The following is a 13,835-nucleotide window of genomic DNA, read 5'->3' on the forward strand; positions in this document are numbered from 1 at the left end:
AATGAAGTACGATTTATTAGTGCGATTACTGCTCCAATTTGATGATATGTACATAATACATATTTCATCATAGCTTGTAGGATGCTCTGGTTGTGAAGGAAATACATTTCATGTGCTGCTTCTCTTCTCGTATTTGTGAAAGTCAATTGAAAGGAAAGACTAATAAACTTGAGATTATTCTATGTATAAGGCGATGGGCCAGCAATCTGTCATTAAGTTTTTGAATCAATTACATCATTAAGCCATACAGCTACGCAGCAGTTTTTTAAGACTTGGTTCTGTCTACTCCGTAAGCGATTGCCTACTATTATGGCTATTTAGGTTAATTTTAGCGCGTTATTGTTCCATCAAAGATAGTTGGCAGCACTGATAATATCCTATGAATTCTATTTTCAAATGTAAAAAATTTGCTAAGCGCGAGTCAGGCACATACATTATCGAATTTATATTAGTGCCGATACCACTAGCTGGCTACCCTTTAATTACTCGGCTCGTTCAGTAGAACTCGAACTAATCCCTCCTAGCTCGCAACCACTTGATTGAACTATCTAGAAGGTTCAATCCATTTTAGTCCTAATGTTTTAATAAACTCTATTTTATTTTAAAACGAGAGCGATCTTTCGGCCTAACCAACTTAAAGGGAAGTTCCATACATTATTATTACATAAAAATAAAAAGTTATGTTTTTATCATTTGATTCTCTCATCTGTATATAAAAAAACATGGGTGCATAGCTGAGCGTATGTTTTTAAGTTAAAAAAGACCGCTTTTAATTTTTAAATTTGAAAATTAAAAGAACTTTGGCGTTTTATTCATATTTTGATGTTCAAAATAGCGCGCTTTCATTAAAGCCAGATGGCAACACTGTTCCATTCAAGCCAAGCGTCGTGTCATTGTCATCTGCGCTGCGTCATTTCATTCATTACTTATTTCTGTGATTTATTTTCCCGAAAGTAAAATTTTGTTTTGATTGTAAAACAGAAATAACATAATAAAAATATATCTTGTAGTATTTACTTTATTTTGTAAAATTCATAAATATCATACACAAAGTTCAATTGAAAAGTTAATTACCTAGTTGTTACTTTCATTATGTATTCTACTACGGCCGCATGTAGAATCTGTCTTGCGGTGGACGTCCGCTTGTTTATCATCAGTGATGCTGTTCAGATGGTTTTTGAAAGGATCACCAATACTCTCGTAAGTTCTACAATTTGAGAGCCGAATTCTTTATTTCATAAAAAAAAATTAAAGACAATTCAAATATAAATGTAATGGTATAATAAAATTATGTCTGAATGTTTCAGCTCCACACGGCAGATGGTAAGCCCGTGGCGGCATGTTATATATGTCATGCTAAACTCGTCAAGTGCCACAATTTGATGATAATGTCAGCAATGGCTGAAAATGTACTCAATGAGATATTGCAGACACATTCCGAGGTAATTACTATTATCTAAAAATAAATACTAACAGATTAGGTTAAGTACCCCTAGCTTTAAGCTAACATTACAGTATAAGCCGTGTGGATTTCGGCATTTTAGAATAGAACCACTTCATATCTTTCCCATGGATATTGTAACACCGACTAGAATATAGGTTAATAAACTTGGAATTCATCTAGTAGGTGATGGGCTAATAACCTTCCACTATTTGAATCTCAATTCAATCATGGTGATCTTGGCAATTTAGTCTTTTTCAGACTTTTCTCTGTCTACTCCATCTGTCCATATTATGTCTGTTTGTCTTTAAAACTATGCAACAGATTACAATGTAGTTTTTTTTAAATAGATAAAGTGATTTAATATAAAAGTTTATATGTATAAATGCTACCCGTTTAAAAGTCAGGCGGCTCGCTAGTTTTTACATAAAATAATCCATCATTTACTCTTGCAGATTACTTCGGAATTAATATATGACATCGACCGAGACGCTTACGGTCTAAGTGGATCCCTCGGCATGTATATAGATGAATGTTTGGACCCTGTTCCACAACACCCTATAAATAATTGTGTGAGTGATGAAAAGGAAAATGTAATTGAAGAAGGAGAAGGTACATATGTTTTTTTTATTTTAATTTTATTCCAAAAACACAGAGATTATTATTTGGCAATCACGCATGTACAGGTACATTTTGTCATTTTTACTAATATTGTAAAGGTGAAGAGTTTGTTTGTTTGAACGCGCTAATCTCAGGAACTACTAGTTGGAATTGAAAAATTATTTTTGTGTTCAATAGACCATTTATTGAGGAAGGCTTCAGGCTAAATAATATCACGCTGTTACTATTAGGAGCAAAGAAATAAGAGTAAATGTGAAAAAAACAGGGACAATTATTCATCCTTGAGGGCTTCAACAATGCCCGAAATAACTATTCCACGCGGACCAAGTTGTGGGCACAGCTACATAGTATTATATAAAGTGCTGTGTGGTCCCAGTATTTAAGAATAAAAGCTCCCATGGATATCATAAAAGACGACTATGGAAAAGGCTAATAAACTTGAGATTCTTTTGGGCGACAGGCTAGCAACCTATGTCAATTTGAATTTCAATTGCATCGTTAAGCCATACAGCTGAATGTGTCTTTTTATTTCCTAGACTGTTGGCTCTGTCTACCCTGTAGTAGATGAAGATGTTATTATATGTATGTACGTTTTAGAGGAGTGGCTACCAGAAGAACTATCTGATGTTGAAGTCAAGGACGAGTTTGATGAAGACGATCCTTTAAATATCCATTCAGAAGTTGTTACAGAAGAACCGATGTCAAATAAACAAGGTATGTTAACTTCTCTGTTGGTGTTAGTTCTAGTTTAGTCTGTTGCCTGCGATTTTTTACTTCTTCTTCCTGCCTGTAGTCCTGGTTGCATGATGATGCAGGCTAGGTCTTCACCTGGCTTCCATCTGACCTAGAAACAGGTAAACATAACCCGTATTGGATCGATCATGGTTACACATCCAGTTGCGATAATGTGCAGGTTTCCTCACGATGTTTTCCCTCACTGTAACCATATTTAGTTAGAAATCAAACTAATGTATGTAACTTCGAAAATAGTGATTGGTACATGGCCGAGGTGGGATTTGAACCTGTGCCTTTCTGCACATCGCGTATTGTAACCTTACCAATAGAATATTGCATTTCTATTGTTATATTTTTACAATATTTATACGCACCTAGTCTGTACTAGTGCAAATTTATATATATTTCATTGTAAAATCTTGTCAATGTCAAATTAATATCAGCAGATGGCGCTCCAGCTCGCAAATCGGGGGCTGCGAAGCGAGAAACAGCTGACGGAAGTGCAACCAACAGGAAACAGCGCGATTCTCGACAAAAGTCTACAACACGGTCTGCTCAGGGACCGTACGAGTGTGATATATGCCAACGACAGTTCAAACGACCCTCAGACTTAATCAGACATCACAGAATGCACGTCAATCACGTGCCGTTCCAGTGTGACACGTGCGAATTCGAGTGTAGTGAGAAAAGTGAATTATCAACACATTTAAGAACTCATACGGTTGAGAAACTCTACGAGTGTAAAGTGTGTCATGAGAAATTCAACAGAACGAGACATTTGAAAGCCCATTTGAAAACTCACAGGGGCGAGACTCACGAGTGTGGTGTTTGTCAAAAGAAGTTCGCTCATAAAGGTAACTTGTTGGTGCATCGTAGGAAACATGCGTGTAGGGGTAAAAAGGGGTTTATATGCGATATATGTTCGCGCTCGTATACCAGAAGGGGTTCGTTGATTTTGCACATAAGGAGTCACACTGGTGAGAAACCTTACGCGTGCGAATTTTGCCCGCAGCGTTTCGCTCGAAAACATAACTTCTTATCGCATAGGAGGCGGCATACAGGCGAGAAACCTTACGAATGTAACGTGTGTTTGAAACAGTTCAATCAGTACGCGAACATGTTGAGACATAAGAAAATTCATACGGGCGAGAAACCTTTCGAATGCAGTCTGTGCAAACAGCAGTTTGGCCGAATAGAAAGTTTAAAAGTTCACATGAAGAAAACATGTGAGAAACAAAACAGATGTGCGAAGCGGAATCAATGTAAAGTGTGCCAACTTATGTTCGACGATGAAACTCAATTATTGAATCATTCTTACACACATTCCGGCGAGAATCGTTTCGAATGTAACTTATGTCAACGCGGATTCCAAACGAAATTAGGTCTTAAAGTACATTTTATGTCTCACACGGGCGAGAACCGTTTCGAATGTAATACATGTCAGCGTGGATTCAAAACGAAATTAGGTCTCAAAGTACACGTTATGTCACATACGGGTGAGAAACCTTACGAATGTAATATATGCGATAAGACATTTAGCCTAAAATCCACTTTGTTAACCCATTTTAGAACTCACACTGGCGAGAAACCTTACAAATGTAATGAGTGTGACAAGAGATTTACACAAAGAATTCATTTGGCGAATCACAGCCGGGTTCATACAGGTTACAAACCCTATGCGTGTGATTTTTGCGATTATAAGTGCTGTGATAAGCGGCTTATCTACAAACATAAAAAGAATACTCACGGTCTAATAAAAATATGAAAAATTTATAAATAATACAGGTTTAATACGGGCATGTAACGTACCTTTATTTTATCTCGAACGTTTCGAATCATTTTTTTTTTAATTTATATTAATGACTTTTCGAAAAACATTAAACAGACATGTATACATATTATTTGCTGACGATATTTAAATAATAAACCCATACTCAAAACCCGATGACCTTTATATGACATTAAAACAAATTCTTGACTCAGTTATTTCAATTTCAAAGCCATTATTGCTGACTTACAGATTTACAATTACTCATATACAACAGTTAAAATTAAAGATCCGAATAGGTAGATTGAATTGGGGTCAATGAACTGAAACGTATATATTAATATGGACATGCCTCCGTCCGGGATTGCGGGATTTGTAAATTATTAAGATTTTTTCCGGAATTTTTACAAGTGGGATGAAGAATATATTAGTGGTAGCTGTTTTCCCTCGACTTCGTTCACGTAAATTGTAGTCCTATGTTACCCGCGAACAATGTAGTTTACTGTAAGTGTAAGTACTGAAATTGAATCCCGGAAAAGAGGCTTATCCATGTTATGCTTTCTATGGTAATTCATGATGCAAGTACATAAAATCAATCTACCTATTCCGATCTGTTTATAATAAAAACACATCAGTCTCTATCAGCGTATCCTTTAGACACAAAGGCCTCCAGATCTTTCCACTATTTCCAGTCCCTTGTGAGCCTCACCCACAAGGCACCTGCGGTGTGTCGTATACTATCTACCCATCTCCTTCTCTGTCGACCTCTCCTTCTAATTGTTCCACATCTTGGGGTCCAGTCTGTGATCAGTTGTGACCACTTCAGCACTTTCGCATCATGTGGCCTGACCATCTCCACTTTAGTGTTTTCACCTTTTTTTTTTATATTATATTGACTCAGTTATATCATGCCATAAATAAATAAAGCATAATTATATGCTTTATTTATTTATTAGACCTTATTAGACCGTGTTTCCCGGCAACAGCAACAGAAAAAATAATAGGACCACCATCTCTTTCCCATGGATGTTGTAAAAGGCGACTAAGGGGCAGGCTTATAAACTTGGGATTCTTCTTTTAGGCGATGGGCTAGCAACCTGTCACTATTTGAATCTCAATTCTATGTTAAAGCCAAACAGCTGTACTTGGCCTATCAGTCTTTACAAGACTGTTGGCTCTGTCTACCATGCAAGGGATAAAGACGTGATCATATGTATAATACAATTGACGAGTCCTACAATTCCTTCACATTAACCTCTATAAAGTACTCTGAACTTTTTAAGCGATGCCATGTAGTATCTAATAACTTGTGTAGAATATTTTGTCCAGCGTTTTGTCTTTTATTTATAAGTCTAGCTGTTTTTATTATTTTCTTTGTAAATAAATGTTTTCGTTAATTAAGTAACTAGTCTAAGAGTTGTAAATTAATCTGTAAGTTGTTAGTATTAAAACTTCATTTAAAGATCAATATATTTTTTTCTTTACTTTCATGCTGGTTATTTTTATTACCCAATACTTAGTACATACCTCTAAACCTACCTTACCTTGGTCAAATGGGAGACGTTCTGGCAAAAGGTCAGGTCAAGAAATGAAACCGAACGAGCTTGCATGAAGAGAGCAATGAATGTCAATGGAGCAAATAAAGTATGCAGGGATCGTGGCAAGTGGATAGTCTCTGCCTACCGCTCCGGGAAACAGGCGTGATATTTGAATGTTAGTATGTATGTATATTATAGTATATTACCTCTAAGAAATCAAAAAAGTAAGTGAAGTACTTTAAAGTAAAAAACTATAAAGCGTCGACTTTGTGTGTAGTGTATTTATTTATCTATTTTTGTACACTATTATATACAGGAGCATTTAATACAGTAATTCTAGTACAAAGGTGCTACTTATTTCAATAGAAATCTTTTCCAGTAGACCCATGAGAGGGGAGATGAAAATTGGAGCTGTATGGTGTGTGCATAAATATCGTATGTAGGTACATTCCGAGGAAATAAAAATAGCCTATGGCTGTAATAAAACAAATGTTTGTTGTTTTTAATACTTTTATTGTATGTACGAGCAAGATTAAAACACATTCATGTATAAATAAATGTGTACGGGACAGACAGATTACATAGATTGAGTTAGCCTCGAAATAAGTTCGAGACTTGTGACGAAATTCAATACTCAATTATACTATTGTAGTGGGTATCATATGGCATCATATTGTATAGAGACAATCCAATCCATACAAGACAAGCAGCTACATACATATTTTTTAATTTTACTTTTAAACTCTGTGTGCTTCGTTCATGTGTTGACTTGGAGAAAAAAAAAGGTATATTTTTCTGTCAATGTCATGCAGGTTCTATATAAAATAAATGTCAAGTCAGAACAGCACAGAAACCGAAAAATATTATTTATTTTTGTAAAAACTAGAGAATAAATCGTCAAAAAACCCTTTGTGGAAGTCCATTTAAAAGAAACGAAACAGAAGACCATTGTGTGTGTTGTTAAAGTTCTTTATTCACCCTCATTCCTTGTTCAAATTCCATTTCGTAGACCAGTGTCCATTTTAGTATCATTTGTGTCATTCGGTAGTATTACAAAATTGTACATTAACTCGATAGTGAAAGCATAGCGAAAACTTTATTATTGTTAGCCATCGAAATGTCTTCAACTACGGCCGCCTGTCGAGTCTGTCTAGCGGCGGACGTGCGCTTATTAGCCATCGCCGGCTCGCTACAGCTGGTGTACGAGAAGATCACCAGTACTGCAGTGAGTACCGATAGGGAGGCGGAAAGATGCTGATTTACTTTAAAAAATAACGAAAACTTCATTCAGAATAGGTACTAGGTAGTATAGGTAATTGGTACTAGGTAATAGGTACTAGGTAGGCCTAGTGTAGTTGGCGATCGCTCAACTAACTAACAATGTATTCTCTCGTCCGCTTCTATTCTAAGTTTGGATATTTGTGAAGTTGACTTGTTGAAGAAAATGCTGCAGTGCAGTTTATTGCCGCTTTTTCTGCACTGACACCTTGAAAGCGGCAGTAAACTTAGTTTTAAGTAATTTATTTGACGTCAACCAATTATATGAAGTATCTTATAATAATGAATAAAAATTTTGAATTTGAAACTTGCCTACTTGTGTTTCATGATTATAGGTAACCCCCAAAATGTATTGAGGACACAATTAATGTGTTCAAATGTGTGATGTAGCGAATAAAAACAATCTCCAGCAGCCTAGCAAGGCATGGAGCTACCAACGGTTGAGGTATGAGGTTACCAACCGGAACCAGTTTCAACATGTTCAAACAACTCGAGAAAAGATTGCCTGACAAACTTCGTGTTTGAATATTTCAGCTCCACACGGTTGACCGGAGACCCGTGGTAGCCTGTTACATCTGCTACGCACAGCTCAATAAGTGCGGAAAATTGATGCTTATATCTGCCAGAGCCGAGAGGGCATTAAATGACATTCTGCACAGAAATTCAGAGGTAAGAATAAATAAATGTATACTAATATTATAAAGCTGAAGAGTTTGTTTGTTTGTTTGAATGCGCTAATCTCAGGAACTTCGAATTGAAACATAAAGGCTATATAACATCATGCTGCAACTATTAGGAGCGATGAAATAATGAAAAATGTAAAAAGACAGGGGTGAATTGTTCATCCTTGAGTGTGTCCCTTATAGTAGGTACATAGTTATGAAATAAGTCACTTGCAATGGCAGACTTACCCAATGAATGGATCTTGCAGCGGGAGCGATGATTCGACTCTACCGCCACCAATGGGAATATCTTCCGCCAGGCTAGGTGTTATGCCTGGGGAACCGCGGCTCCAACGATGTTGTGTCGGAGGTTGCATATATTGCTACAATCCCGTGAAATCCTTGCTTGCGCGTTTTAGGTTTTTCGCTGTTTATGACTGATCTGATAGCATCGCGTGATTCTATTTTCTATTTTTGTAAATTGTGGCGTATACATAGATGTCGCCACAGATCTTTTCCAATAAAGATGATATTAATACTGTTATTAATTAATTTCAGATATCAGTGAACACATTGTCGGTGATAGACAGGGGTGCCCACGGGTTGAGACCAAGTTTTGGCGTGTTCAAAAATGAGAGTCACGACATACCGCCGGAGTCAGAGGACTCGGATTATGGAGACAATGAATCTGAGGGTATATATATATTTTACTATAATATTTATTATTAAAATGTCTTTCATCATCATTTATACATACGAGCATACATATAATTACGTTTATATCCCTTGCGGGGTAGACAGAACCAACAGTCTTGAAAAGACTGATAGGCCATGTTCAGCTGGTAGGCTTAATGATAGAATTGAGATTCAAATAGTGATAGATTGCTAGCCCATCGCCTAAAGGAAGAATCCCAAGTTAATAAGCCCATCTCTTAGTCGCCTTTTATGACATCCATGGGAACGAGATGGAGTGGTCCTTTTCTTTTTTTTAATGGTGCTGAGAACCACACGGACCATCATTTATAATTTGTACAGTGTGTTCATATCTTTGTTATCTATATCTATTTGTCTAAATATTTGTATTGAAATCATTAGGTTTATACTCATTCACATTTTTTGATGTAGACAATGTGAATTCGTCCACGATTTAGATTTAAGAGATCTATATTTGTAAATCGACGTCCGATGAAAATGCTGCTATTTAGTTTCTTTCGCCGCTTCTTCTACACATGCGCTTTGGTAGAAGTAAAAAATTTATTAAAACAAGTATGAAATTAATGATTTGAATACAAATATTAAATGATAGATAAATAAACAATGATATGAGTACTATAATTTCTTCTATATTATATCACAATTCTATCATCAAGCGGAACAGTTTAACGTGGCCTATCAGTCTTTTCATGACTGTTTGCTTTGTCTACACCGCAAGGGATAAAGACGTGATTATATGTACATATATATAATTGTCTGATCAATTTACAGATTCCCATAACGATGTGAAGTGCGATTATGATGAAGGCGATCCGTTGAGTCTGGTCCAATTGTGCGACACAGAGATGGACATTAAGGAGGAGAAGGGGAGCGAAGGTTTGTGACACCTGTTCACTCAAAATACTTCACGAACTGTTCTTGTTTTATTTACAGTACCTGGGTGACGGAGCTGTGCTCCGGTGGATGTGAGAAAATTGATAAAAAAGTATTGAAAATAATAAAAATATATAATAGTGTAGGGGATATATATGACGTAACGTCTATATCCCTTGCGGGGTAGACAGAGCCAATAGTCTTTCATGGACTGAATGGCCACGTTTAGCTGTATGTCTTTGTAATGGAATTAAGATTCAAATAGTGACAGTATGATTAACATGAAATTTAAGTAAAATTTTATATTAAATAATATTTGAAATTTTACTGCATGAATGACTTAGCAAATATACAAGGGGAATGGTAATGGGAACCGTGCAGTGGGATAGCCTAGACGAAGGGAACTATCAATTTGGGGATGTCGTGGCAAAAGGTCTAGAGTAATTGAAGCTTGAATGAAGAGACTATGAATGTGGATAAAGCGAAAGAATTATGCTGGGATCGTGGCAAATGTAAAAGATGTAGTCTCTGCCTATTCTTCTGAAAAAGAGGTGTCATAAAAATAAACTGGGCGAACACAGAGAGTAGTCTGACAATGATAATGGTTTATGATAAGACTGTTTTGCGTCACATTGACTGTTAAACCAATTCATGGCTAGTTCTTTAACAGATTTAAGTGTGAAAGTGGTTTAAAATGTACTTCCCCGTATAGTTGACTATACGTTTGACTGTACATGTGACAATAACTGTAATATATAATAATTATTATTCATCCCTACATAGTATAAAACAAAGTCGCTATTTTAATCTGTTTGTCTGTATGCTTAAATCTTTAAAATTACGCAACGGATTTTGATGCGGTTTTTTGTAACAGGTAGAGTGATTCAAGAGGAAGGTTTTTATGTATAATGATTTGATGATGAATTTTGCACCCGTGCGAAGCCGGGGCGGGTCGCTAGTTGAATATAAATACAAGCAAACCCATTCGCTAATATTAATGAAACATTCCAGCTCAAACGTCCGGTGCGGACAAACGGAAAGCGGATGAACGCAGGAAACGCAAATCGCGACCGCGGCCGCCGCCCGAAGGGCCACACGAATGCCACATATGTCAACGACGTTTCAAACTACACAAATATCTTTTACGCCATTACAAAACTCACACCGGCGAGAAGCCTTACGAGTGCAATGTCTGCCAGCGCAGATTCAAAGCCCACAGGGATCTGCTGCGACATTATAAAACCCATTCGGGCGAGAGACCTCACAAATGCGACGTTTGCCAGCGGCGGTTCACGGAGAAACGTAATCTGTCAACGCACAGTAGGATTCACACGGGTGAAAAACCTTTCGAGTGCAATTTATGTCAAAGGAGGTTTAGTCGTAACGCTAATTTGTTGAGTCACATACGAACGCACACGGGTGAAAAACCACACGAGTGTAAAATATGCCAGCGCAGGTTTCAGCAGAGGGAGGTTATGTTGAGACATTTTAGAACACATACCGGTGAGAAGCCGTATCAATGTAACATCTGCTTGAGACGCTTCAATCAGAGCGCTCACTTGCTTAGGCATACTAGGACTCATACAGGTGAAAAGCCTTACAAATGTGATGTATGTCAACACAGGTTCGCTGAGAGGCGTGATTTGTTGAAGCATATAAAATCGCATACTGTTTTAACGGCACTGTAAATAAATAAATAGATATATATTATTATAATATTCGGTACAAATTACACAGATTGAGGTTAGTTCTATACTTGCGTTATGGGTTACTACGTAACTCGACATACTTACATATACATATAGTCACGTTTATATCCCTTACGGGGTAGACAGAGCCAACAGCCTTGAAAAGGCTGATAGGCCGTGTTCAGCTTTTTGGCTTCATGATAGAATTTAGATTCAAATAGTGACAGGTTGCTAGCACATCGCCTACAAAAAGAATCACAAGTTTACAAGTCTATCCCTTAGTCGCCTTTTAAGACATCCGTGGGAAAGAAAATGAGTGGTCCTATTCTTTTTTTTATTGGAATTACACGGCACCACCTAACTCTACAATTCGTAAATTTTAAAAACAATATAACTAAAAACAATACTTATGTGCCGTTAATATTTCTTCTAAGTACCTACATAGTATACATTCTTGCCCCGTGTTCGATACCAGTGTTTTGTTCACAATCGTATTTAGTTTACCTTTAAGAAAAAGGAAAATATAACACATTTCTTAACACGAAAAAGAACCTGTTTGGGGTTTATTTTGTGTTATTTAACTTTATTTAAAGTATTTCAGTTAACCCCTTCAGTGAGCAGATGATGGTGTTCCCGCCAAAAAGATATGAATGTTTTGTTTTTGTTTCGTCGCCACACAATGGACAGGCGAAGGTCAAAAACCATGATGCCTAGTCAGTGCGGTATAATCAATTTTTTTTTTAAACTTAGATTTTTTAAACGCCTTAGGCATTGACACCTTTCATAGTCAGTCTGGAAAAGTTTTTAGATTTTTACACAATCGTTCTAAAAAGAGAGTTATGGTTTAAAAATACATGTAAGTATGTTTTTTTGTAACGCATTGTGTGATACACGTTAGGTTGACAAAGACTTAGAATATATTAATATGTTATGTGATGTAAACTCATCAATTTAAATGAAGTTCAAATTTTATTTCGTTTATTCGAAACACGATATGTTTTTTTAGCAAAGTTACTCGTGGTAGTTATTTGTTTTTCTTAAGTTATAATATGATCTATAGATTTTATTTTTTGTCTTGTCAAGGACTAAAAGACAATGGGTCTTCCTGGGTCTTCTTTTCACTGGCCAGATCTAGGTCAATATTTAGGTTAATATGAATTGACAATAGCTTGAATTACATTTGCAAGGAGTTGTATGCAAGTGCCCAAGTAAAACGCGTGTGTATTCCCGCCTTTAGTGTAAAAAAGCGCAAATTTTAATATTATAATGGGTTTCGTTTTATATACCTGTTTAACCATTTCTTTATAATAAATTATCGAATTTTATTTTCGTAATACTCTTTATGAGCATAAATAATAATTATTATTTATTAAAGTTTAGGGTCGGTTCACATTGAGTTGAGACGCGACGCAATGCAACACACTTTTTAATAAAGCAAATATTTTTTTTACTTTAACGACTTAATAAGTCGAGTTGCCTTAATGAACCTTTTCGTGAAGAAAGCTTATAATGGTTATATATTTTGCGTTATATTCTCGCGACGCGTCTCGTCTCAATGTGAACTCACCCTTATTATTCATGACTGTATTTGTACGTACCAACTTTTATGTAATTTAGATAAATAAAATGTTTTGTTATGCCGTTCGAATAAATATTGTGCGTGGAAACTTGTCTTTGAATGAACCTTCAACCTTGATCATCAGGGACGTGCTGGCAAAAGGACGGGTCAGTATATACATAAAGCCACGTTTTTATCCCTCGCGGGGTAGGCAGAGCCAATAATTTTCAAAAGACTGATAGGCCACGTTCGGCAGTTGGTAGCTTAACGATAGAATTGGGATTCAAATAGTGACAGGTTGCTAGCCCACCGGCTAAAAAGAATCCTAAGATTAAAAGCCTATACTTTATTCTCCTTTTTCTATTTGTGCCGGGAACCACACGGCTTTAGGAGTATAGTATATAAGAGTAAGCGAGGATCGTAACAGGTGTAAAGATAGTCTCATCCGCCTTCATAGGAAATTAGCGTAATTATAAGTAAGTATCACCTCTTAAGCATTAACGCGATGGACAGAACCGACAGTCTTGAAAAACAGTACGACTTGAGATCAAGATTCAAATATTGTCAGGTGCTACTGCTCATTGTCTAAAGAAGAATCCCAAATGTATTATTCTTTGGGCCGTGTGGTACCCAACACTAATAGAAAAAAGAATTGGACCAAACTCCATCTCCTTCCCATGGATTTCGTAAAAGGCGACTAAGGGATGGGGTACACTTGTGATCCTAATTTTAGGTCATGGGTCATTTGAATCTCAATTTTCCTCCAACACTAATAGCCAGCTAAACTAGGGGTATTGTAGACTTTTATATTTTTATGCTTATCAATTAAAACAGGAGTCATTATCATTCTGTCATCTTTATCTATTAGGAGAGGAGCCCGGGGTCCGCCTTTACCACGGCATTTGGTACAGAGCAGGGACAAATTACTGCAATCACAACAATAGAAGTAAAATCAGCGC

At 36.5% G+C, this 13,835-nt stretch overlaps 1 protein-coding gene across 1 annotated transcript; it reads left to right on the plus strand.

The window, feature by feature from the left end:
- The first annotated feature begins 920 nt into the window (after positions 1-920).
- LOC106138892 (zinc finger protein 271) lies at positions 921-12,976 on the plus strand. Its single transcript, XM_060952863.1, has 10 exons — positions 921-1,200; positions 1,308-1,442; positions 1,897-2,053; positions 2,660-2,776; positions 3,241-4,558; positions 7,181-7,328; positions 7,916-8,050; positions 8,602-8,737; positions 9,529-9,633; positions 10,642-12,976. The coding sequence occupies exons 1-10, from the start codon at positions 1,093-1,095 to the stop codon at positions 11,316-11,318; spliced, it is 3,036 nt and encodes a 1,011-aa protein (XP_060808846.1). The 5' UTR covers positions 921-1,092; the 3' UTR covers positions 11,319-12,976.
- Positions 12,977-13,835: the final 859 nt, after the last annotated feature.

The sequence above is a fragment of the Amyelois transitella genome, chromosome 30, assembly GCF_032362555.1.
Source record: "Amyelois transitella isolate CPQ chromosome 30, ilAmyTran1.1, whole genome shotgun sequence".
Lineage (NCBI taxonomy): Eukaryota > Metazoa > Arthropoda > Insecta > Lepidoptera > Pyralidae > Amyelois > Amyelois transitella.